The following is a 27,549-nucleotide window of genomic DNA, read 5'->3' on the forward strand; positions in this document are numbered from 1 at the left end:
CAATAATGAGAGGCCCGCGCACCGCGATGAAGAGTGGCCCCCACTTGCCGCAACTAGAGAAAGCCCTCGCACAGAAACGAAGACCCAACGCAGCCATAAATAATAAATAAATCAATTTTTTTTAAAAAGTAGAGGAATTTAAACAAAAACTCCTAAAGAAACTCAACATTTAAAAAAAAAATTTCACAAAGTCAAATATATAGAATATTAAAAAACTAAAATTTGACTGTAGTTTCCAAAAGCCTACACTTTCTGACTAAGTTGCTTTACCTCACACTACAGCTAAGAAAGATTGTCACTTCATCAAAACTTGAGTATAACAGAGTTGGAAAAGCCAAATCCATCCTTGAGTTTGAAAACATATGATAATAATAACAGCTAGTATTTTTGAACATTTAAAATACATTAAATATTTTTAAAGCTTTACATGTATTTTTTTTGAAGTAATACTCATAAAAATCCTGTGAGGCAAATACTGTTATCTTCATTTACAGCTTGGGAAACTAAGGCACAGACTTTAAGTAGTTTGTCCAAGGTAAGTAAGTGGCAGAACCTGGATTCAAATATAGGAAGTCTGACCACAGAACCCACATTCCTATCCAGCTGTTCCAAACCAGCCTTCTCATAGTTCAAGGTCTGAGAGTGAATGAGAATTAAACCAATGAGAAAAGAAATATGCCAAGAAATGATTCAGCTAAGAGTGAGCTTCCACAGATACATATGCAACTATACACAACACCTTCGTAGTGTAGAATAAGTCACCCCTCTTCACAGTGCCATCTGCAATCTTCATCTGGATGGCCCTCCCAATTTCTTCTTCATTTTGGTACATATAAGCTGAATCAATATGGCGGTAGCCTACATCGATTGCTCTCTTGATGGCCTTTTCTACCTCACTCTTAGCAACCTAGAAGAGCATGAAAAGATAAAGACCTACTTGATTCAGGAACAGATGACCAATTCCATAAGCAGAGCTAGTCAGCAGAACCCATTGTTTTTCTAAGGGTTAAGAGCTAGCGGTGACAAAGCTTAATGTTGACCTATGATCGGCAGTAAATATTTAACAACTGACTCTGAAGGAGTCCTGATTTGTAGTATTAGCCAGTTTCTATGGTGGAACTATTCCCACCATTGCTAATTTCACGCAACCGATGCTGGGAAAAGACTCTTACAGTTGAATCTTCGAGCTCATGAGCTGGTCCCAGCACATCACATCATGAACTCTCTATTTCTGGACTTACAGTATATACATGTATAGATTTACACAATATATAGATTTACCTTTCTAAATTAATTCACTCTGTAAGAGATCATTAAACTGGTTTCAACCCGGAAATCCAGTGCAAAAAAATGATCAATGCGACGAAGATGTAACTTCAGAGAGAATAAATTTGTGATTTACCTTTGTAAACTTGGAGAAACACTTCAAACAACATTTGAGGAAGAACTAAAATGTAAAAAACAAAAACAAACAAAAAAAACCCTCTTTTTTTTCACTTAAAAATATCTTATAATTAATTCCTTCTTTGGTTATTAAGTTAATCCTTAGCTAATATTCTCCTTCACAATTTTGTTATTCTTCTTAGCTGCCTACTGTTCTGCTGGACCACCAGGCTGGACTTCTGAAGTTATCAATCATTTTCACAGCTCCATTATCCCCTCTACTTCACTCAGTAATTAAAAGGTCTTTTGGGTATATTTTTGTAATTTGCAACTCCTGATGAATTGACCAGTCCCAGGGGGATGAGCTGACTGTCCACAGATGAAAGAGCCAAGTCAAAGTAAAAGCAACAGTCCATGCCAGTGTCCTTGCTACAGACCTCAACATCACACTCCACGTGGCTCTCCTGCTGGGGAATCAAGCATGAAGTTCAGTCTTCCAAACAGAGAGAGAACTTCCAAGTGCCACATGCCTCTCCCCACAGCACAGTATTCACAGCCTGACCTGTAAGAGACTATTTTCACCTCAGACCACCAAAACTCCCTCTAAGATGAATCTGGTCTCTCATTCTCCAGGTCCTTTTTGCCCCCGAGATTTCTCTGGATGCTCTACGATTGGAGGTGGATGGGGACAACTTGGACATTAGAAATTACAGAGAAACTTCATCACTAAGAAATCTGCGGCAACATCTCTGATACGTGGTAATCAAGACAACTAGGTTTCACTGATTCTAATCTACTGTGGAATGGCTACAACTGGACAGCAAATGAGAATAAAGGGAAAAGATGGACCCACCCCTGAATTGCTGAAAGATGAAGAACTTCCGTATCTCTTGCTATAGCATCAGAATCACTTGCCAGCTCGTTAGAAATGTGGATTTTTGAGCCTTATCCCAGATCGAATGAATCAGAACCTTTGTGGGCAGAACCCCAAAGTCTGCATTTTAAACAAGATCCTCAGGTATTTTCGTGCCTATTAAAATTTGAAAAGCACTGACAATGCACAAAATAACCTAACCTGGAGAGAAGCATACTACACATTAAGAAAGCGTGGTCCATCTGAATTTGCCAGATTCACACAGTGACTGGTTCTGATCAGGACCCAAGTCTGCTACTCCTCCATCTCCAATACCATTCTGATTACCTGAGGAGGGGCAGAAGTGCCCAATCCCAGCATAGGCATGAAGCATCCATCATTCATCTTTAAAGAAAAAAGTCTCATTTGACTCATCTTCTCTCACTCTTCTGGCTAAACAAACACTAATTTTCCTCTTTATTAAGAGAAATCTGCAGAGGGAAGAAAATAGTATTCAATACAATTGTTATTTTTTTTTAACAGCTTTAATGAGATAAAATTCACATATCATAAAATCCCCCCCTTTAAGGAACTCTGCTCAATATTATGTAACAACTTAGATGGGAAAAGAATTTGAAAAAGACTAGATACACGTATATGTATAACTGAATCACTCTGCTGGACACCTAAAACTAACACAACATTGTTAATCAACTATACTCCAATATAAAATAAAAAGCTTACAAAAATCACCCCCTTTAAAGTATACAATTCAGTGGTTTTTAGTATACTCATAGAGTTGTTACCACTACACAACTTTAGAACATTTTCATCATCCCCAAAGAAACCCACAATCATTAGAAACAAGTCCCCACCCCTCCTTCCCTTCAACTCCTGGCAACTGCTTTCTGTCTCTATAGATTTGCCTATTCTAGACATCTGATATTAATGCTCTCATACAATATGTGGCATTTTCTGACTGCCTTCTTTCACTTAGCATAATATTTTCAAGGCTTGTCCATGTTGAAACATGTATCAGTACTTCAGTCCATTTTATGGCTAAATAACATCCCACTGTATGGATATGCCACATTTTATTTATATATTCATCAGTTGATAAACATTTTGCTTTTTCTACCTTTTGGCTATTATGAGTAATTCTTTTATAAACATTCATGTACAAGTTTTTGTGTAGACTTGCACTTTTAATTCTCTTGGGTATATACCTAAGAGTGGAATTGCCGGGTCATACAGCAAATCCATATTTAACATTCTGAGGAACTGCCAAATGTCTTCCAAATTGGCTGCACCATTTACATTCCTAACAGTAATTTATGAGGGTTCCAATTTCTCCACAACCTCACAACACTGCTTATTATCTTTTTTTATTATAGCCATCTTATGCAGTGTGAACAGTCCTGCAATGAACATAGGAGAACTAATATCTCTTCAAGATCCTGATTTCAATTCTATTGGAATAGTACACAGAAGTGGGATTGTTGAATCATATGGTAGATCTATTTTCAGTTTTTTGAGGAACATTCATTCAAAGTAGTTGCATTATTTTGCATTCCCACTAACAGTGTACAAGCTTTCCAATTTCTCCACATCCTCTCCAACACTTATTATCTGTCAGGTTGTTTTTTTGTTTTTTTTTTTATAATAGCCATTCTGACAGGTATGAAGTCATGTCACGTAGTTTCAGTTTGCATTTTCCTGATGACCAGTGATGCTGACCATTTTTTTATATACCTATTGGCCATTTGTATGTCTTCTTTGGAGAAATGTCTATTGAAGTCCTTTGCCCAATTTTTAAATTGGATTATTAGTTTTGTTAGTTTTGTTAGTTTAAATTGGATTATTAGTATTGTTCAGTGTTGATGTATAGAACCACAACTGATTGTGTGTTTATCTGTATTTATCTTGTACCCTACAACTCTGCTGAATTTATTAGCTCTAGTAGTTTTCTTGTGAACTCTTTGGGGTTTTCTGTATGTTGAATCATGTCATCTGTGATCAGAGATAGTTTACCGCTTTCTTTCCAATTTGGATGGCTTTTATTTCTTTTTCTTGTCTAATGGCTCTGGCTAGAATGTCCAGTATCATGCTGAATAGCTGAGGTAAAAATAGGCATCCTATCTCATTCTTGATCTTAGGAGGAAAACTTTCAGTCTTTCATCATACCATTGAGTATGATGTTACCTGGACTTTTTTCATATGTCTTTGTTGAGAATTTGGCTAAACTACTCTGTAATATCACTGCATTGGCATCTGTTTTGTACAGCTAAGTAGCCTACAGGGGCCATAAATCGACACTACCCGCTCCAGAAAGCTAATGCCTTAAACAAGTGTTTTCTGAATGCCCCCCAAAGCAGAAATGGCTTATTTAGATCCCCGGGAAGCCACTTCAGCTTGTGAGGTAAAAAACAATGGCAGCAGCCTTGTTTGTACCTCTTCAATCAGAGCAGCAACCTACCATCAGAACACAGAACACTGATATGTGGAAGACAAGCTCCTTATTTCCCACCCTGGATACAGCAAACCACACCAGAACCTCGGGTTTCCTTCCTCACAGCTGCCTGCCCCAGGTCTGGAAGGTGGGCGGTGGGTAAACACCACCCTGAGGGCTGTAACTGACCGGTACTAACCACAATTTACCAGCCAAGCTTTGCTCTGGATGCAGCAAGCCTTCAAATAGACTCTAGAGTTCCAAAATATTTACTTCAGACAGATTCTACCAATATAATTTTTTGTCAAGGTAGAGAGATGGATTCCTGGTGCTTCCAATTATGCCATTTTTCCTGAAGACACTCTATAAATTCTTTGGGTTGATCTTTGAAAGTATTGTTTTACTCTAAGATCTGGTAAGATAGAAATAAATTTAATTTTCAAAAAAAAACCTACTAATTTTTGTGTTGCAAAATACTAATATCATTTCATTAAAATCTGATAATAAAAAGATGTTACTGTGAAAATATACATAGTTTAGAATTGACTATAGTAAAAGCATCTTGGAGGATGCAAATACATTAACAAATACAGAGATTCTAGTAAAAAAAATTTACTAGAATATACTAAAGACTTTTGTCGTTGATGGAATAGAAGACAAATACACCGTATATATACAGTTAACCCTCCAACAATGCAGGGGTTAGGGGCGCCAACCCAAGCACTGTTGAAAATCCACATATAACTTTGCAGTCTCCCTTTTATATCCGCAGTTCTGCCTCTGTAGATTCAACCAACCGTGGATTACTAGTGTGGTACATATTTACTGAAAAAAAGCCACTTGGCCTCACATGGTTCAAACCTGCGTTGTTCAAGGGTCAACTGTAAATAAATTCCAAATATGTAAGTGACATAAAGTGTGAAAAATGAGGAGAAAAATACAAGAAACTTCAAGACATAATCTTGTCTGAGAGAAGAGCTTGTTAAATAGACCAGAAAATCAAATGCTATGAAAGGAGAAATAAACATATTTGGCTATATAAAAATCCAAACTTTTAACAGAGTTAATAGGAAAATGATAAATTTGGAAAATATTTATAAACTAGATAACAGGGAGCTGATATAGCAAAAGACAAGTAATTTATAAAAATTTGACTGAGGCTATGAAGATAAATTGCAAATAATAATACAAACCCAAATGTCCACGAGCATAGTAAAAGATTCACTAGTCGTTAGGGAAAAGCAAGTTAAAGTAACAAAAGAGATTTCAGTTTATAGCCACCTGACTGGCAAAATTTAAATGAGTCATGGTATCTATTGGGTAGCGGTGTGGATAAGAAAGTAATTTCGTATATTGTAGCTAGGTATGTGAAATTAAATGTGAAAAGCAATCTGCCAACAACTATTGAAACTAAAATTTCATATACCCTTTAACTCATAAATCCTGATCCCCAGAAATGAAAGCACCTGTGTAATGGCACATGTGTAAGGATATTTTACATAACCATATTTAGTGCCAACACCCAGAACCAAGTGAACACTCACCCATAAGAAAATCAGTAAATAATTACAGTGACTTCACTCCATGTAGTATTTGCTCTGCTAATGCACTTGGAGGAATTTCCATGTGCTGAACACAGGATCTGGTTTTGTTAAAACATGACAAATAATTTCCATATGTTGTATATGTGTACATATATACATACATATATGTTTGTGTATATAAATGTATATATAGGTATATATTATATAAGCCTGGAGAAAATATAGGAAGTGCATATTAAGCTGTTAACATTCATTATTGTGAAGTGTTGCTGAAACGAGTGAAGGGGGAAAAAGAGGGCATGGGGGACAAAAAGGGCAAAAAGAAAAAAATTCAACAAAAAAGCAAATATATGATCATTTACATATGTATTTAAAATTATATACTTATCTTTTTTCTTTATGTATAAATAAAATAATTCAGTAAGCAATATCAAATTACAGAGACAGCAAAGGATAAAGCACTCAATATAATCACTTAAAAGACCAAGAGGTGACACATACACACTATTATATATAAAATAGATAACTAATAAGGACCTACTGTATAGCACAGAGAACTCTACTCAATACTCTGTTATAACCTATATGGGAAAAGAATCTAAAAAAGAGTGGATATATGTATATGTATAACAGATTCACTTAGCTGTACACCTGAAACTAACACAATATTGGAAATGTTGTGAAATGTTGTAAAAAAAAAAAAAAAAGACCAAGAGGTATGTACTATAATTCACTGTTGAGTTACTGGACATGGTTCCACACCAAGAAAGGGAGAATCCCTGACTTCAGAGAATTATTTCCTCTATGTAAAGATTTGGGTACTTACCTCTAAGTGGATATCTAGTATATATCCAACCTTGAACGTGAAAAAGCAGCCGTAAACACTGAGACCGTTGCCCGGAGGACCCTGGCAAGGTATTTATGTGCTCATCTGCCCTTGATTTTTGTTTGCAAAACTTACACATAGGTGCTGATTGGCACCACACTGTTTTTGAACCTCTCTTCTAGGCCACAATTAAAGTCATACACAAAATTATGTATTACAATCAAAGAGGAAACAGTCAAGCACAGTTTTAAATATTAGAGAAAGGGAACAAAATCATCTCTGATGTTCCACATGGCAAACACCAACCCTTCTCGAACTGTGAAAACAGCCATGAATCTGTCTTTCAGGGACAGCTCTGAGTCTGATCTGGAAATGCAGAATTTACCCAGACACTGTATTCCATTGGAGAGTATTGACTGTCCTAATATGGGTACAATCAGCCTGTCATTTAATTTTTATTTATTTTTGGCTGTGTTGGGTCTTCGTTTCTGTGCGAGGGCTTTCCCTAGTTGTGGCGAGCGGGGGCCACTCTTCATCACAGTGCGCGGGCCTTTCACTGTCGCGGCCTCTCTTGTTGCGGAGCACAAGCTCCAGACGCGCAGGCTCAGTAGTTGTGGCTCACGGGCCTAGTTGCTCCGCAGCATGTGGGATCTTCCCAGACCAGGGCTCGAACCTGTGTCCCCTGCATTGGCAGAGAGATTCTCAACCACTGCGCCACCAGGGAAGCCTTAGGCTGTCATTTATAGAGCTAAAACTACTGATACCATGATATGAATCAATCATCTGTTGTGGTAGGTGGGGTTACAGGGCTCTTGGATTCACCAAGACTCTGGGAAAATAAGTAGGGGATTCAGTTAATCAGCCCATATTATATTTGCAAAAAGACCTTCTCCAAGGTTATATTAAAACTGTCAAAAGTCAACAACAAAGAAAATGGCAGCCAGGGAACAAAGGATGGTAACCTACAAAGGAACCTCCATTAGGCTATCAGCAGATTTCTCAACAGAAACTTAATAGGCTGGGGGGAAGGGAGAAGGGTGGAATGACATTTTCAAAATACTGAAAGATAAAAACTGTCAGCCAAGAATACCCAGCAAAGTTATCATTCAGATATGAAGGCAAAATAAAGATTTTCCCAGATAAACAAAAGTTGAGGACGTACATCAACTTTTCCTGCTTTACAAGGAAATGTCAAAAGGAGCTCTTGTACCAGAAACAAAAAGGCAAAACTTTGAGCAAGGTGATAAGTAGACAGAGTTAATCAGAAAGTTGAAACTCTATATCAGAATAGGTTTTTTTAAAATGCTTTATTATAGCATAAAGGTTAAAAGGGGGGAAAAAGCAGAAAAAATAACTATAGCTACTTCAATCTGGTAACAAACTCACAACATAAAAGGGATAATTTGAGGCAAGAAAAACATAAAAGGGAAGTGGAAAAGAACAGAACTTGTATAGGCAAATGAAAATAGATGCTATCAGCAGGAAAAGGACTATTTTATCTATGAGATGTATGCAAACCTCGGTAACCACAAGACATAAACCCAGAGCAGAGACATGAAACATTAAAAAAAAAAAAAAAAAGAAACTGAAAAACACCATAGAAAACCACCAAACCAAAATGGGAGACAGAAACACAAGGAAAAAAATAATGGAGACATAGAGCAACCAGAAAACAAAAGATAACATGGCATTACTAAGTCCTCATCTACCAATAATCACCCTAAATGTAAATGGATTGAATTCACCAATCAAAAGACACAGAGTGGCTGGCTGGATTAAAAACCAGACCCAACTATATGCTGCCTCCCAGAGACTCACCTCAGCTCTAAAAACAAACACAGGCTAAAAGTGAAGGGTTGGAAAATGATACTCCAAGCAAATAGCAACCAAAAGAAAGCAGGTGTAGCCGTACTCATATCAGAGAAAATAGACCTCAAGCTAAAAAAGGTAACAAGAGATGAAGACGGATATTATATAATGATAAAGGGAACAATTCATCACAAAGCCATAACAGTGATTAATATATATGCACCCAACATAGGAGCAACAAAACACATAAATTATTAACAGACCTAAAGGGAGGAATTGATGGCAGCACAATAATAGCTAACACCTCACGTATGTCAATTAATAGGTCATCCAGACATAAAGTCAACAAGGAAACAGAGGCCTTAAATTAAACATAAGACCAGATGGATTTGATAAATTTGTACAGAACATTCCATCCAAATGTGGCAGAATACACATTCTTCTCAAGTGCACATGGGACTTTCTCAAAGACAGACCATATGTTGGGACACAAAATAAGTTTCAATAAATTTAAGAAGATTGAAATCATATCAAGCATCTTTTCTGATAACTATGGTCTGAAGCTAGAAATCAGCTGCAACAAGAAAGCTAGAAAAATCACAAATATGTGGAGACTGAACAACATGCTAGTAAACAAGTTTTGATTTCTTCTTTTCAATGAAGAAATCAAGAGAAATCAAAAATTACCTGAAGACAAATGAAAATGAGAATACAGTGTACCAAAATCTATGGGATGCAGCGAAAGTGGTAACAGGAGGGAAGTTTATGGCAATACAGATCCACCTCAAGAGACAAGAGAAATCTCAAATAAACAAACTAAACTTATACCTAAAGGAACTAAAAAACTAGAACAAATGAAGCCCAAAGTCAGTAGAAGGAAGAAAATAAAAATCAGAGCTAAGTGAAATACAGACTAAAAAGACAATAGAAATATCAGTGACTAAGAGCTAGTTCTTTGGAAGAATAAACAAAATTGACAAGCTTTTAACTAGACTAAGAAAAAAAGAGAAGTCTCTGATAAATAAAATCAGAAAAAAAGAGGAGAAATAACAACAGATATCACAGAAATTCAATGGATTATAAGAGAATATTATGAGCAGTTATATGACAACATACTGGACAACCTAGAAGAAATGCACAAATTCTTAGAATCACGCAACCTTCCCAGACTGAATTATGAAGAAATAGAAAATTTGAATAAACTGATCACTAGCAAAGATATCGAAACAGTAATCAAAAATCTCCCAAGAAACAAAAATCCAGGACCATACAGCTTCACAGGTGAATTCTACCAAACATTCAAAGAATATTTAACTCCTATCCTTCTCACAGTCTTAGAAAAAATTGAAGAAGAGGGAACACTTCCTAACTCATTTTATGAGGCCAGCGTTACCCTGATACCCGACAAGACAAAGACAACATTAAAAAAAAAGAAAATTACAGGCCAATATCTCTGATAAACATAGATACAAAAATCCTCAGAAAAATGTTAGCAAACGGAATACAACAATACATTAAGAGGATCATACATCATGATCAAGTGGGATTTATTCCAGGGATGCAAGGATGATTCAATATTCACAAATAAAACAATGATTCACCATGTTAACAAAATGAAGGATGGAAACCATATGTTCATCTCAATAGATGCAGAAAATGCATCTAAGATTCCATACCCATTTATAGTAAAAACTGTCAATAAAATGGGTATAAAAGGAATGTACCTGAACATAATAAAGGCCATATATGACAAACCCACAGCAAACATTATACTAAATGGTGAAAAAATGAAGACTATCCCTCTAAGATCAGGAACAAGGCAAGGATGCTCGCTCTCACCACTCTTATTCAACGTAGTACTGGAAGTCTTACCCAGATCAGTTAGACAAGAAAAAGAAATAAAAGGCATCTAAACTGGAAAGGAAGATTCAAACAGACAAATTCATTGATTCACTCATTTCAGGTTTAGAATTTGTCTCTTCCAGATAAAGAGACATCAAATAGGTGCTAAAAACAATCACTCATTTAAATAAAAATTAACAGCTGTTGTGTCTAACCTCCTGCTTCTTGCATCTATTGAAGTTTTCCTTTTTTCATTCAGATAATTTATTTTTCATAAGACTTCCAATTAGTTCTTTCTCCCATCTGTCTTTTTTTTTTTTTTTTTACTTACTTAGTTTTCTTCTCCTTTCACAAATGTTTGTCCCTTCTTAATTTCCTTTGAGAATGCCAAACCACATTATTTTTACATCATGCTCATATTACATTATTATTTTTATGTCTTCTTGTGTGATTTTTTTCTTATTTGTTACATCTTTTGGCTCTGTTCCATGGTGGTAGATTTCCTCATTCACATCGTTATTTTTCATTTGAGAAACAATCTTGTGCCTGCATGTCTTGGGGTTTTGTGGTAACTCTTGTGGTTCCAGGTCTTATGTTAAGATTCAGGATTATTGCAGTCCAAATGTCAGGTTTCCTAACATCAATTCCAAATAGGCCAATATTGGTATGGCCTTTTAGTGTTTTACTGGGAGTATCCTAGCTGAATCTCTTGAATGAATTCCATGATATCTCAAGCCCATAGTGTTTGGAATTGCAATTTCCATGGGCTCTTGTTGGCAAAGACTATTTTTGACAGCTTTGATTCCGAAGAATAAAATACAGAAATTATCACCGAACTAGGAATTTTGTCCCAGTCGGCTCAGTTCTACAACCACAAAGCTATTCTTTCAGTCTGCCTTGGGCATAGGTGCCATTCATAAGCCATGCCATTTCAGGCTTTATCTTGAAACTTCCTATAGGCCCAGGGAATATCTGTTCTTTATCTTTGTGGTACTGCAAGTCAGCATGGAATGAAATAGTTACTTTGCTGTGCAGGTTATGAAAGAATTTTGACATCTCTAAATGCTGTGCAGGCAGGAAATATCTGGACAAAGAGAGCTGCCACAAAAGAGCAGAGATAAGCAAGTCAATTCACAGAAATGGAAAGTTCCTTGAGGTCTGATTCCACTTTCCTTAGGAGGGAAATGCCCCTTTGAAAATGAGTTTCTCCAAAACTATTCCACACAGTCTCATGTGAATAAGCCTGGAAACCTGCTAACCTACTTTGCTAAGATGTAGATGATGACCAAAGAATGGCCTATTTCCCATTCCAGTTCACCTCCATAGACCTGAGAACTATTAGAAACACTGACAATTTGACTACAGGTGCATCAAATCCTTTAACGGTGGTGTCATGAGATAATCACAAAATCTGACTCTTAGACTCTCAAAAAAGTTTTTTTTTAATTAAAGGTAATAAACTGTTAGAAAGAATAAAAATTGGACAATACATTGTTTATTTTTAATAATAGACTATTTTTAGAGTAGTTTTAGATTGACAGGGAAATTGTATACAAAGTACCGCAAGTTCTTATACCCCCTCTCCCCGCCCCCCACTTTGCCCTGTTATTAGCATTTTGCATTACTGTGGGACATTTGTTACAACAGATGAGCCAATATTGATACATTACTATTAACTAGGGCGCATAGATTACATTACGGTTCACACTTTTTGTTGTACAGCAGCTCTATGCATACTGAAAAATGTGTATTGACATGTATCCACCATTACTGTATACATAATACAGAATAGTTTCACCACCCTAAAAATCCTACATGCTCCACTATCCATCCTTCCCTTTCTCTCTTCCTCCAAACCCCTGGCAACATTGATCTTTTTACTGTCTCTATATTTTGCATTTTCCAGAATGTCATACGGTTGGAAGCGTAGAGTATGTAGCCTTTTAAGGCACTTTTTTTTCATATAGCAATATGCGTTTAAGTTTCCTCCGTGTCTTTTCATGTCTTGATAGTTTATTTCTTATCACTGAATAATATTCTACTGATGGATAAAATTATGTATCCATACCCAATGAACCTCTATATATAACTTGGCAATTATTAAAAGCTAGTATAATCATCCATGTGCAAGGTTTTTTGTGGATATAAGCTTTCAACTTATTTAGGTAAATACCCAAAAACACAGTTGCTGGATCACATAGTAAGAGTACGTTTAGTTTTGTAAGAAACCCCAAACTTTCCTCCAAAGTAGGGGTACCATTTTGCATTCCCCGCAGCAATGAATGAAAGGTCCTGTTGCTCCACATCCTTGTCAGCATTTGGTGCTGTCACTGTTTTGAATTTGGCCATTGTAATAGGTGTGTAGGAGAATCTTATTATTATTTTTTTTTTTTAGTTTCCTATTCCTAATGACAAATGATGTTGGGCAAATTTTCATATGCATATTTGCCATCTGAATATCTTCTTTGGTAAAGAGTCTCTGAATATTTCTTTCTGTATTTCCAGAGGAGAAAAGTGAGACTCAAAGTTTAAGGACCAGTCCTTTGTCATACAACTACATACACTAAAGACAAGATGAACAGCAAACTTTCTGACTTCCAGTCTAGAGACTTGTGCACTAGCCTCTCTTATGTCCAAGCAATTAAATTATGTTTCAATCAAAATACAGTAACAAGGACCAAGAACTAAGACCTTGCCCTATAAGATTGTGGCTTATTCCTACAAATGATATTATATTTTCTATTCAAGATAAGTTTCCAAGCAGTAACAACAGTACAAGGCAAAACACAGGTGGAGTATTTCTCACCCGGCACTCAGCAGGCTACCCCATAGATGCCCAGCAATTCTCTCCTATCATTTTCCCAGCACCTCATCTTCAGGACCTTTTACATCAACTATTTCTTTGGGTTATGTCTTCCTGGAAGGAGGAAAGGAATCTTGAATTGATGAAATATACAGAGAAACCACTCCCATTACAATCAATCTCTAAGCAAAGCAACTGACAGTGTCCTTGACAGCTGAGCCTCACCTCTTCTGCCAAGCTGGGAAAGAGATGCAAACTGGGGGGAAACCCAGAATAATCGGTAGGTGACTGTATGATCAGGCCCTGATGTGGAGTGAAGACTGAATACTTTCTCCCCTTTCATAGGGGATGGTTCTAGCCTGGTTAGTAGAACAAAATGGGCCTCCCAGAGTCACACAGGAACTCAATGACTTGACAACCCACACTGTTTTCCACTCATATTAAGTCTATTTTCTTTTGAATCCTCAACCCCAAACTACTATTGTTACCTCCTCAGGTGCATAAGTGTCAAATTCCATACAGGAATGACATGACCATCATTAAGTTCCAAACACTGGCGTTTGGAACCATTACCTGTTGCTCCTCTGACTAAGCAGACACTGATTTTTTCTTCTGCCCTCAGAGGTAATGAATAACAGGAAGGTAACACCCCAACTGTACTGACCAGCTATTAGGAAATACATTGGAGGAGAAGCAGGGTTAAAGCAGTACCCATGGAGTAAGAAGAGAATTGAAGCCAGTTAACTTGGTTGTACTTCTATCAGAGTGGTCTTAAGTAAAGTGTTATAAAATAATAAAGACATCATTAATTTTTTGCAAAATTTTAACTCATATTTTTAATGAGTAAATTTTAAATTCCAGATACACTTACATTATTCTAAATTATTTTAAGAGAATGTTGAACAATTATTAACCATATGCTGGACTAGAAACCTCCACATACCAATATCTTTCTTGTTTTTCCAATGATGAAGCCCCTTCTTGACCAAACATCGTTTGAAACACTTAGCTATCTTACACTACACTACACCACACACACACACACATACACACACAATTTAAAGGAATGATTAATGAGCGTTTTTCAAAATATTAACCTTTAGTAAAGAAATAAAACTTCAAAATGAAAGAAAATTTGCTTTTTTACCTTTTCAATCAGAAAAAAATTATTTCATTTATTCTTCTTAGCTTTATAATAAGAATATCCAGTCCTGACAAGGGTGCAATCCTGAAAAGGGTAACAAAAAAAGACATGCTGGCAAGGTGCTTAGTGGAGGTTAATTATTGATAGTTTTTGCAGTATGCAAACAGACTGTTGGAGGGGTTATATCTTTCACCAGTGTATAACTTTTAAAGAACTATCACAATGTAACTCCCCCCAAATGATAAATATTTTATATAACTTATTATCTTGCTCAACATTATCCATAAAGGAAAAACCTGTAAACAAGTTAAATTATAGTAAATTTGGGAGGAGTTAGGGAAATCATGAAACATTGATACAATGGAATGTTATGAAGCCAAATAAAATTTAACATGTACAGTGATGTCAACAAAATGCTAAGCTGTGATTTTGGAAATTGTGTGTCCATTTTCATTTGTCTCAAGGGATTTTTTTATTTCCTCTTTGATTTCTTCAATGACCATTGGTTTTTTAGTAGCATATTGCTTAGTCTCCACTTATTGTTTGTTTAATTTTACTTTCTATAATTGATTTCTAATTTCATGTTGCGATCAGAAAAGCCTCTTGATACAATTTCCATCATCTTACATTTACTGAGACTTCTTTTGTGGCCTAGAATGTGATCTGTCTTGGAGAATGTTCCGTGTGCACTTGCAAAGAATTTGTTTTCTGCTGTTTTTGAATGGAATGTCCTTTAAATATCTGTTAAGTCCAACTGGTCTAATGTATCATTTAAGTCCAGTTTTTCCTTATTGATTTTCTGTCTGGATTATCTAACCTTTGATGTAAGTGGAGTGTTAAAGTCCCCTACTATTATTGTATTCCTGTCAATTTCTCTATTTAGGTCTGTTAATATTTGCTTTATATATGTAGGTACTTCTAAATTAAATGCATATTTGTTCACAAATGTTATAGACTCTTCTTCGATTGACGCCTTTATCATTATATAATGCCCTTATTTGTTTTTTATTATGGACTTTGTTTTAAAGTCTACTTTGTCTGATATGGGTATTGCTAGAACAGGTTTTTGTTTTCGTTTTGCCTCCATTTGCATGGAGGATATTTTCCATCCCCTGACTTTCATTCTGTGCGTGTCTTTAGCTCTGGAGTGAGGCTCTTGAAGGCAGCATGTATACTGTTCTTATTTCTTTACCCAATCAGCCACTCTATGTCTTTTGATTGGAGGATTGAGTCCATTGACATTTAAAGTGACTGATAGTACTGTACTTATTGCCATTTTGTTACTTGTTTTCTGGTTGTTTTTGTAGTTTTTCTTGTCTTTTTCTTCTTTTAGTCTGTTATCTTTTGATTTGGTAACTTTATTTGTGTTATATTTGGGTTACATTCTCTTTAATTTTTGTGTATCTACTGTAGGTTTTTGATGTATGACTACCATGAAGTTTATATATGTCAACCTATACCTATATCTACTTGTTTTATACTGATATCATTTAAGCTCTAACACATTCTAAAAGATCTACATTTTACCCTCTCCGTCCTGACATTTTGTGTTTTTGATGTCATATTTTACATCTTCATGTCTATCCCTTAACTATTTAATTTAGTCTTTTACGTTTGTACTAGTTTATTTAAGTGGTTGATGCACCACCTTTACTATGCACTTGGCTTTACTAGTGGGATTTTTCCCTTTTTATATTTTCTTATTTCTTGTTATAGCCTTTTCTTTTTCACTTAAGGGAGACACTAATATTTCTTGTAGTGTCAGTTTAGTGGTGATAAACTCAGTTGTTGCTTGTCTGGGAAACTCTTTAGCTCTCCTTCAATTCTGAATGATAATCTTGCTGAGTAGACTGTCCTCGATCATAGGGTTTTTTTTTCCTTTCAGCACTTTAAATATGTCATGCCACTCCCTTCTGGCCTGCAATATTTCTACTGAAAAATCAGCTGATAGCTTGATGTGGTTTTCCTGGTATGTGATTCATTGTTTTTCTCTTGCTGCCTTTAGAATTCTCTATTTTTAACTTTTGCCATTTTAATTATAATATGTCTGGGTGTGGGCCTCTTTGGTTTCATCTCATTTGGGACTCTCTGTGATTCCTGCACCTGGATATCTTTTCCCTTCTCAGATTTGGGAACTTTTCTGCCATAATTTCATCCAATATATTTTCTGCCTCTTTCTCTCTTTTCTTCTCTTTCTAGGACCCCTATAATGCAAGTGTTAGTGCACTTGATGTTATCCTAGAGGTCCCTTAAACTGTTCTTATGAAAAATAATTTATTCTTTATTGCTGTTCTGATTGAGTGATTTCCACTATTCTGTCTTCCAGGTTGTGAAAGCATTCTTCTGTATCACCTAGCCTGTTGTTAATTCCTTCTGGTGTATTTTGTATTTCAGTTACTGTATCCTTCAGCTCTGATTGGATCTGTTTAATATTTTCTAGTTCTTTGAGGTTCTCGTTGTGTTCCTCTACTATCTTACCACATTCAGTGAGCATTTTTATTACTATTGCTTTGAGTTTTTAATCAGGTAAATTATTTATCTCTCTTTTGATAGGGTTTTTTTCCCTGAGGTTTTATCTTGTTATTTCATTTGGAACATGTGTGTTTTTCTTCTAATTTGTTTGGTCTTTTCTGTTTGTCTCTATGAGATTAGGCAAACAGTTACCTATTCCAGAGTCTAAAGGTGTGTCCTTGTGTGGGAGCATCTCTATGTGGTCTGCCTGTGACCAATGGCATTGGTGGGAGAGCTGGATCTAAAGTGGGCACAGGCCATGTCTTCTCCCTAGGTGAGCTGGCAGCTGCTGTTTTGGTGGGAGATAGAGCTGGAGTCAGAGGGACTAGAGCCAGAGTTAGGTGTGAGCTGAGGCTTCTTCTAGGCTCAATGGCAATTGGTGACCTGTTGGGGGTAGGGCTAGGGCCCAAGGGGCTGGAGACACACTTCTGAGTTGCCACCACTTTCTCCCTGTGCATGTGATGGCTGTCTCTGCCTTAGCAGGGACCAGTGCCAGAGCAGGAGGGGATGGAGCAGGAGGCTTTTGGCATGCACTGAGGTAGTCCTGGCAGACCGGCCAGAGCATCAAGCAGAATCCAATCTGCTGTCTCTGTGTTGGGACTGAAAGCAATCAAGTGTATGCACACGCTCTTGAAGAATGGAGTCTGGGTTTCTTACAACTCTCTGGTAAGCCCCACTGGTTTTCAAACTAGCCAAGGGGGCTCGTCTTCCCAGTGCCAGTCCTCAGACCTGGGGTGCCTAACATGGGTCTTGTACCCCTCGTTCTTTAGGAGGATCCCTGAGCCTGTTTATACTCCTCTGGGTCACCTGCTCGGGGTGTGGGTCCTGAATGGATTGCTTCTCCTGCCCACCTACTAGGCTCTGTGAGGTTCTTTCTTGATAGCTTGGGTTGCAGAGAGCCATTCTGCTACTCTTCAAGTTGTTTGCAGTGAGAGTTACTCTATATGTAGTGGTAGTTTTGATGTCTTCATGGAGGAAGGTGAGTTCAAGGTCCCCCGACTCTGCCTTTTGATCCCCCTCCCGAGTATCCTTACTTTGAAATCTTTATTATTTCACACACACCAAAACATGCAAGAAGCCTTAACTAGAGACACAGATTTTAATTAGCTCCAGTGATTATAGCAATTCTCACCACACCCCTAGAATCAATAAATTCTGATACAACCATGGCGGATCACTCATAATCAATATTCTTCAGAAAATGGGTAGTCAGGGTGATCAGCAATGCTGAAAGAGAAGGAGGGATATTAATTTTATTAACTCTGTCTCACACTTGTCAAGGAGAGTGTTCCTCTGTGGATGCAGTTAGGATGCTCGAAAACTCTAAATTTACAACCAACTCATTTACGACATACATATATGCAGGCTCCCGGTCCATATGTCAACTGCATCTTCATATCCAGTTCCCACATTCACATGCAGCATAAAAGCCACAGTGATATCTACCTTGGTTGGAATTACAATTTCTAAGAAGGTCTAAGAACTATAGATGAAATGCTAAGGTCACTTCAGCCCCAGGTGGAACATTTGGCCCTGGATGATGACAGTAATCACAGTAAGAATTTTGCTGACCTTTTTCACACATCCATCCAACACATAAACATGGAGCACCCCCAAAATAGAGGCCGCTCTGTTAAAAAACTTCTAATCTCTTGAGATATCATGTACACATACGTAACTATACCGATAAAAAGGGATTACTATTTTCTTAATTTATAATGTATTAAAACACTGGTTATCAAGGAATTAGTATTACTGCTGTTTTCCTTTTTTTCCATGTTTTTACTTTTCTTTCTAAGTTTGTCTTTTTCAATTCAATTCATTAAAGAGTGCATTCTGAGCAATTCCATGTGCCAGGAGCCATGCTGTTGACCTAAGTCCACGAATATGAGTAAGTCTAGACATTCACAGCCTAATAAGGAGAACACAGAAGTATACTTCAAAGATTTGAGTACAGAAAAGTAACTTTCCACCTTTTTTTCATTTATAATATCCTTTCTCAGAATCATGATATAGCTTTACAAACAAGAGAAAGAGTTTTGACATCTTTCATTTGAAACCAGATCTTTATCAATAATTTGTATTCCCTTCTCTCTAAATTCCCTTCCAAATTTCTCTGTTTGATTAGTCTTCTTCCTCTTCAGTCCTGATATCCTCCTGCTGTAATTGAACATGGAATTCTATGTTTGTGAATTAAGTCAAAGTTGAGGAGGTAGGGACTCCCCAGGGGGTGGACTCCTGAGGGACAAAGGCAACACTGAGCTAAGTCTTGAATCAAGAAACCAGAGAGACCCACACGATCTTATCTGCATGTATCCTGCTGAGGACACAGCAGTCACTCACTGGAGGGTCAGTTAAGTTCATGATCTAATTGTAATTCAGTTTGGTGAGATTACAAGGATGAGGAAATGGAGTTGTAATAGGGAAAAAGTTCCAATGAAGAGATAAATTTGGAAGAAATGGATGATGTCTTGGGAAAGAAATGCACATTAGGGAGAAAAGCCACCAGACATTTAGGGGAGGGGGTGGAAGCATGCCCCACTGTGCCTTCACAGCACCGACGCACATTGGCCTTTATGGGCTCCTCCTCCATAAAAATATTAACATGGCATTTTACAATTGTGTTAGGATAAAAATGAATGTATCCAGGCTGGATTCACTGTTACATAGTCATTACTAATACAAATCATTTTCCCCTGATTTAAAAAAAAATAAAGGTGAAACATTTTCCTAGGTCCCTAAAAGAATAGTGGGCTGTAGGCACTGTGCCTTCTGTATCTAATGGGTACGTCAGCCCTGAGAGGAAGTACACCAGGCACAGAGATGAGGGGCATAAAGTAGTGAATTCACCACAATGTGAACTTTGGTGATTTTACTTATGAGTTGTCCTGGGCCCTGCTAACATTTCTGTTAGGTCAGAGACTGAGCCCTGGAAGAAACCTCTGGTCTGAGGTCTACAGGAAGCCCTGGTTTACTCCTACACTGGAAATCAGGCCTGCCTTCCTGGTTAGGGAAGCTCAGTTTCTCTGCTGACCTGCATGCTACAGAAAACAATGTGTGTGGACCTCCCTCCCACCACCCCCATCCCACCCATCTAGGTCATCACAGAGCACCAAACTGAGCTCCCTGTGCTATACAGCAGGTTCCCACTAGCTGTCTATTTTACACATGGTAGTGTATATATGTCAATCGAAATCTCCCAATTCACCCCACCCCTCCACCCCCAACCCCCATGTCCACAAGTCCGTTCTCTACGTCTGTCTCTCTATTTCTACCCTGCAAATAGGTTCATCTGTAAGGGGATATATGTATACATATAGCTGATTCACTTCTTTGTACAGCAGAAACTAACACAACGTTGTGAAGCAATTATACTCCAATAAAAAAAAAAAAGAAAACAATGTGTCTGAAATATATACAAGTCACTTACAAGAGTAAATCGTAATATCGTACATTACTGTTGAGGCCATCAATTGCTTTCATGTCTTCTGGAGTCAATTCAAAATTGAGAACCTGGAAGGAAGGGAAGAATCACATTAACCTCTCCCCCAAGGAGTTGGCCTCCCCCTGGGAACTGGAGGACTTTCCAGCTGGATGGACGCAAGAATAGAGTACAGGGAAGACTTGCCTGTCCTCAGCTTCCAAGTGAACCAGCCTGGGAACCCTTCTGCGGGGTTCTCCACCTCTCTTTCCCACTCCCTCTCCTTTTCTGCTCCATTTCACACACACACACACACACACACACACACACACACACACACTCACACAGCTTGCAAGGCATCAATCCCAAATCTTTCTAAGTGAATTACTTGTGACAGAAAACAAACAAACAAAAATCTTCTTTTTCCAAACAAAGGGGCAGTTGGACAACCTGGACAAAATACTCGTACTTGACCAAACATTACAGTGATTTTTCCTTCCCAACACCCCTAAGTATGACACAGCTTTGAGCTTAAGCAAGTATTGGAAGGAGGACCCCCCCGCCTCCGTGAAAACCTATCCGAGAAGCCCATATCAAACTTACTCATTCTCTATGAATAAATTGAACAAAAAAGATTATGTAAATACCTTGTAAAGAAAGTTATGAAATGTATTTAAAATATTAAAGAACACCTAAATAATTAGAAATTCATATCATAGTCATGGAATAGAAATCTCAATCTTGAAAAGAAATCAGTTTTCTCTAAAGTGATCTAGTGTTTCAATGCAACATGAACCAAAGACTTAAAGATTTTTTCTTTTGTAGAAGTTGGTAAAGTGATACTAAATTTTATATAAAAGTACAGCTAGTCAAGAGCAGCCAAGACATCCTTAAAGAAGAAAAATGTACTGTTCTTTAAAGCAAGACTTATTTTCCACCACAATAAGACAGTGCAGCAAAGTAAATAGCTAACTAGAAGAAAGAGGCCAGAAATGTACTTATGGACACTTGATACATGACAGAGTTGACAATGAAAATCTGTGGGAAAATATGGACATTTACGTTTCTATTTAAGTATATGTATATATATCCATTTTCATGTCATATTAGAAAATCAGTTCCAGGTGTATTACAGGGCTAAATTTGAATGGAAAGACAAAAACAAATTTTCAGGGTAATATTTCCCTGCCCCTTGAATTGGCCTGACCTGTAACTTACACTGGACAATGAAATTTGCCAGAAAAAGTGGCGAGTCAGTTCTGAGCCTAGACATGACAAGGATTTTTTTTTCCCACTCATTGCCTTGGTATCATACCATTGTGCTGAGATGAAGACCAGGTTAGTGGCCACAGTCTAGCCGACTATACATGAAAAACCGTATGGAGAAGAGGGCTGGCTCCTCTGACAACAGCCAAATCCACCTGCTAAAGCAGCACTGCCTAGCTGCTCTGCATTTGACTGCAAATACATGAGACGGCCCAGCCAAGGAGAGAACAGCTTACATGAGTGCAGGCTAATTGTCATACCACAGAATCATGAGATGCATAAATGATTTCTGCATTAAACCCCTTAATGGGGGGGAGTTTGCTGTACAGCTATGGCTAACAGTATAATAATCGTCTCATACATATAAATCAAAAGACAGACAACCTAATAAAAATGGACAAAGTCTTGAACAGGAACTTCACAAAGGCAGAAACTCAGGGAGATTAGAAGTATGAAAATGAAACAACGTTACTATTCAGAGGAATGCAAAATAAAACCATGATGACATGGAGGTTGAAGATCACTGCTGTAATCTGTGTGCTCCCCAAATTCGTATGCTGGAAAACTCACTCCTACTGTAATGATATTAGAAAGTGGGACCTTGGAGTGGTGATTAGGTCATGATGGTGAAGGCTTCATGAATGAGATTTAAATAATATCATATATCATATAAGAGACTCTGAGAGCTCCGTTGCCCCCCACTACATTAAGATACAAGGAGAAGCCTGTGACCTGGAAGAGGGCCCTCACGCCACCACACGGGCACCCTGATCTCAGACCTCCAGCTTTCAGAACAGTGAGAAACAAATTTCAGTTGTTTCTAAGCCACCCAATCTGTGGTATTTTGTTATAGCAGCCCAACTGTCTAGGAAAATCACAATTCAATTTCGTCAACTGAGAATAAAGAAAATAAGATATCACTTGCAGGGTGACAGAATAAATTGCAGATGTAATGCTGGAACTAAAATCTCCATTTTCTGTCCAATCTTAATCCTATCCAGCCATGCCACCTCTCCTGTTGCCACAGTAGGAGGAGAAGACCATTAGGAATATACATAAGGCATACATGCACAACAAATAACAGGTAACTCATCTTGGCCCAAAGATAGTCCTGAGAGCTGGACAAAGAATGACCCTCGTGAAGGATATTATTTAGACCCCCTATGCCCACAGCCCCACTCATCACCTGCATGTTCTCTTTGATCCGCTTCTTATTGTAACTCTTGGCCAGGACCACAACCCCACGTTGCATCTGGTAGCGAAGGGCTATCAGCGCTGCGGTTTGCTTGTGCTTTTTTGCAATGGCACAAAGAACTGGGTCCTCCAAGAGAACTGGGTAGCTCGGGTTCACCCTGGAAGGAAATTCAGAAATGCTGACTATCTGAGACTGAGTATTCAGTTTGTTAGGAGGCTTCCCAAACAGACCAAGTAAAGTAGGTCCACTCTAGACCACTGCTTCTCAAAATGTGGTCCATGGACCAACAGCATCAGTCTCACCTGGGACCTTGTTAGAAATGCAAATTCCATGGCTTAACTGCAGACAAACTGAATCAGAAACTCAATTGTGGCACCTGGCAATCTGTGTTTACAAAGCTCTCCAGGTCATTTGGATGCATGATTGAGTTGAGATCAATGCCTCCACAATCATGGTTTTTTTCTGTTTTACATCTCAGTGGCTGTTTTTAATTCTCCAATCACAGCCCCAAAGCAAGTACAAGAGCATGAAAGGAGCAAGAGAAGGAAAAGACTGGGATACTTTTTAGTTTAATTTTCTCGGGTATTGATAAAAATTGAGTAGTCTCAAAATGAGAACTATTCATTTCATCATTACTTACAGTGTGCAATACTTCTACAGATGTTTACAAGAATGGTTCAAATTGTAATTTTTTGGATCATGATAGACCTGGGAGTTATATGTTATTATCCTGATTTTATACATAAGGTAAGTGAAGCTTGGAGAGTCTATTACTAGTAATGTGTTCCTTAGGTAATAAATAAGTAAATCATGATTTAAGCTTATGTCTTAGGTCTCAACCTGGGGATTATATATAGATTTTAATACAGACACATGTTATTGATCAATCTACAACAGGACACATATAATATAAGAAAATTGGCTGGGTGATGGGAATACAAAAGAGAAGGATTCCTTCCATCCCTCCCCTCTCTGCCCCAAGCAAGTTGAGAGATATCTCCAGAGCATTGAGTACGGTATGACTAAAAATATTTCATCAAAAACTGAATTTTAGGTAAACTTTCCATTGTCTTCATTAGGGTTCATTACCAATCTTTTAATCGTTGGGATCCCAGAGCACCATAGGCAACAAGAACAATATCGTTTGACTTGCAGAAGTCCAACAGTTTGCTCTGATTGAGATAAGGATGACATTCCACCTGTAGAAGGCCAACATAGAAGAGTTTCAGATTATATGAAATGGTAATGTAAATATGACAGAGAAATGTTAGAAGTTAAAAAAATCTAAAGAAAAAAACTGTGTAATATTAAATTTAAACTGGAAGTTATCAACGTCAAGTAATGATTTTTTTAAAAAATACATTTTATATCTCTGTCCCTGAAAAGGTAAAAAATAATGACATTCCTGAGAACAAGCAGCTCTAGGGACCAGATCTCAATTACTAAATACACTACCAGGAGACACGCCTAATTCCAGATCTGAGACAGGAAAACAACTGTTTGAGTCTTGGACATCAAATTTTGCAAAGAATTTGCTCCAAGACTCATGAAGAAATGTCTGAAGCACTAAAAGAACCAGTTTGATGGGGATCCCACTGGTGACATTTGGGTAGATTTGAGCATCAAAAGGAATAATGAATAAAAGCAAATGTAACACTGAGGGTAAATAAAAATCCCTGAGTCCCAAGTGATGAGAGAGAGAGAAAGAACAAAAATATTTGCCTCGGGGCTTCCCTGGTGGCGCAGTGGTTGAGAGTCTCCCTGCCGATGCAGGGTACACGGGTTCGTGCCCTGGTCTGGGAGGATCCCACATGTCGCGGAGCAACTGGGCCCGTGAGCCGCAATTGCTGAGCCTGCGCGTCTGGAGCCTGTGCTCCGCAACAAGAGAGGCCGCGATAGTGAGAGGCCCGCGCACCGCGATGAAGAGTGGCCCCCGCTCGCCGCAACTAGAGAAAGCCCTCGCACAGAAACGAAGACCCAACACAGCCATAAATAAATAAAAATAAAAATTATAAAAAAAAAAAAAAAAAAAAAATATTTGCCTCCACTGATGGTGATTATTACAATAAATCCTTTCTCAGAAACTGAGAATTAAGAGGAAGGAGTTAAGTTTTTACCCTGTCTTATAGGAATAAGGTATTTTATGCTGACTTAATGACAGAATTTTATTTTTGCAATAAAATGTCAGGTACGAAGATCAAAACGAGTATTTAAGTTGAAAATATTGAAAAACATCCCAATGAAATAACTAATTCAGGTGAAAGTCGTTGATGGATTCTCAACCATTATGTGAAAATTTGGGGAGAATCTAACTTCCCCAGATGACTAGGTAATTTCACCAGGGAAAATACACATTTCCAAACAAAAAATCTAGCTACCACTAGCTTTACCAGGAGAACAAAAGTACCATCATTCACAGTGGGACAACCTGTCATCATGTGCTTCCTACTGGAGTGCATTTGAAGGGCACAGCATGCAAAGGACGTGTTCTTGTCAAAATGTTTAACCTTAAGGTAGTAAGGAGTTCAGATCTATCTACTCATTTACAGGAATTGAGAATAGAGAAACAAATTAACTAACATCACAAGATGATAGTCTGATAAATCTATTATATTTGTCAAAAACCTGTCTGGATATCATGGTTAAAAAAAATGATTGAGTGACCACCATGCTAGGTTAAAAGAGCTTGAGAAACATGTCTCAAAGTGACATGTGAATTACAATGAGATTCAAGTCAACAAAATATTACATACATAAATATATATACATATATATATACATCTGGCAATGTGGCAAAACGTGAAGAATTTTGCATACAAGAGGGAAAATGGATGTTCTCTATCATACCCTTAACTTTGCTAATATCTGAAAATTTTCACAATGAAAACTTGGAGGCAAAATTAATGCTAAAATCACATTAATTTTTAAACTTTTATAATTGAAAATGCTGATGCTGTATATAGATATATATAAATCTTGAATTTTACAAGCTACTTTTTCTGTAGAAGACTCTTACTCCTTGACTTAGGTTGTACTTGTGAACATTACATTATATGAAATACAACAGTCACAGAAAAACAAATATTAATATCTAAACTGGTCAAACTCATAGAATTAAAGAGTAGAGTGATGGTTGTCAGGGTCTGGGAGCAAGGAGAAATCGGAAGTTTCTAAACATGGGTGTGAAGTCTAGTACTCAAGATGAATAAATTCTAGAGATCTGCTGTACGGCGTTGTCCCTGCAGTTAACAATATTGTATTGCATTGTATTGTATAGTATTGTATACTTAAAATTTAAGAAGACGAATCTCTTATTAAGTTTTCTCACCACAAGAAAGTAAAAATACAACAAAAAATATACGAGCACAGGATCAAACAGAGAAAAAATGTGTTTAAACATTTAATTTTAAGGTAGAAATCAATGGGAGAACCATACCAAGACCGAGTAAATCACAAGGTCTGCTCTAATTCCTGAGTGACTATTTCACCTACTGTTAGTATCACCATAAGATGTTAACTTCACCCTCTAACCTGGATGACTTTCATAGTCTCCAGCAAATTTTTCTGTACTATGCTTCCTGTTGAAGATCTCTAAAAGCAGAGACACTAAGACTAAGGACTCAGGCATCTGAACCCCACACAAACTCTTAAAACCTCAATGAGATCTCATTTTCACTCTTTATTTGCTTCTCATTCCGTGTTTTCATGGCCTTCCTACCTGTACACAGTTCCCTCCAAGGCACTTTCACCATCCAATTTCTGGTCATCCTTTACAGCTCAGGGAAATGCCACCTTCCTCTAAGTTCTGGGTAACTATTCTAACCCTCCTTTATCTCCTTTACCTTCCCTAAATTCCTACCCACAATTTAGCAGGAAGCCCTCCCCATCTTTTCCACCAAGACTTTATCACACAGAGATACCATTCTGGGTTCTATTCACGCCCTTCCAGGCAGAGGCTCTGCTCTCTAGAATCTTCTGTCCCACAAAAGTAGGATGAATATGAGGGGAAGACAAATAGACATCTGGCTCTACTGCAGGAAGGAGGTTATGAAGAGCAGAAAGGAGAGGAAACGGAGGCTGCTCACCTGGTTGCAGACGGGCTTGTACTTGAGCCCCGGCTTGTTCAGGATCTTCTCCAGCTGTTTGCGGTTAAAGTTGGACACCCCGATGGACTTGGCCAATCCTGCATCCTTACACTTCTCCAGGGCCTGGGGAGGAAGGGGTGGTGAACATGATTTGCAATGGGCTATAGAGCAAGAATAAATGCTGAAAAATGCTAACATGGTCACCTGTCAAGAATTAGCATGGATTATCAAGAAGAAAAAAGGGGAAGAAGGTTGTGACACAAGAATAAGAATTACGGGACTTCCCTGGTGGCGCAGTGGTTAAGAATCCTCCTGCCAATGCAGGGGACATGGGTTTAAGCCCTGGTCTGGGAAGATCCCACATGCCACGGAGCAACTAAGCCCGTGTGCCACAACTACTGAGCCTGTGCTCTACTGC

General features: G+C 37.8%; 2 protein-coding genes across 6 annotated transcripts in view; both read right to left on the minus strand.

Annotated features, from left to right (window-relative positions):
* The window catches only part of LOC309655254 (aldo-keto reductase family 1 member C3-like), a 36,369-nt gene extending 18,217 nt beyond the window's left edge, over positions 1-18,152 (minus strand). Inside the window, exons 1-4 of one of the 3 annotated variants that reach the window (XM_082450257.1) lie at positions 14,657-18,152; positions 13,513-13,623; positions 2,585-2,727; positions 740-907 (exon numbers count right to left, since the gene is read on the minus strand). In XM_082450257.1, the coding sequence (XP_082306383.1) occupies positions 740-907; positions 2,585-2,671 (255 nt within the window). In that variant the 5' untranslated portion in view covers positions 2,672-2,727; positions 13,513-13,623; positions 14,657-18,152. The remainder of the gene's footprint in view (positions 1-739; positions 908-2,584; positions 2,728-13,512; positions 13,624-14,656) is intronic. The other 2 variants (XM_082450256.1, XM_082450258.1) reach the window with 2 other exon arrangements.
* A 92-nt stretch (positions 18,153-18,244) lies between these two features.
* LOC309655255 (dihydrodiol dehydrogenase 3) overlaps positions 18,245-27,549 on the minus strand; it is a 31,607-nt gene continuing 22,302 nt past the window's right edge. For 2 of the 3 annotated variants that reach the window (XM_082450260.1, XM_082450259.1), the window contains 5 exons: positions 27,132-27,254; positions 24,136-24,245; positions 23,038-23,203; positions 20,595-20,677; positions 18,245-18,391 (listed from right to left, as the gene is read on the minus strand). In XM_082450260.1, coding sequence (XP_082306386.1) covers positions 18,349-18,391; positions 20,595-20,677; positions 23,038-23,203; positions 24,136-24,245; positions 27,132-27,254 — 525 coding nt within the window. In that variant the 3' untranslated portion in view covers positions 18,245-18,348. The remainder of the gene's footprint in view (positions 18,392-20,594; positions 20,678-23,037; positions 23,204-24,135; positions 24,246-27,131; positions 27,255-27,549) is intronic. The other variant, XM_082450261.1, reaches the window with a different exon arrangement.

This window comes from Balaenoptera physalus, assembly GCF_965194825.1.
Source record: "Balaenoptera physalus genome assembly, chromosome: 2".
Lineage (NCBI taxonomy): Eukaryota > Metazoa > Chordata > Mammalia > Artiodactyla > Balaenopteridae > Balaenoptera > Balaenoptera physalus.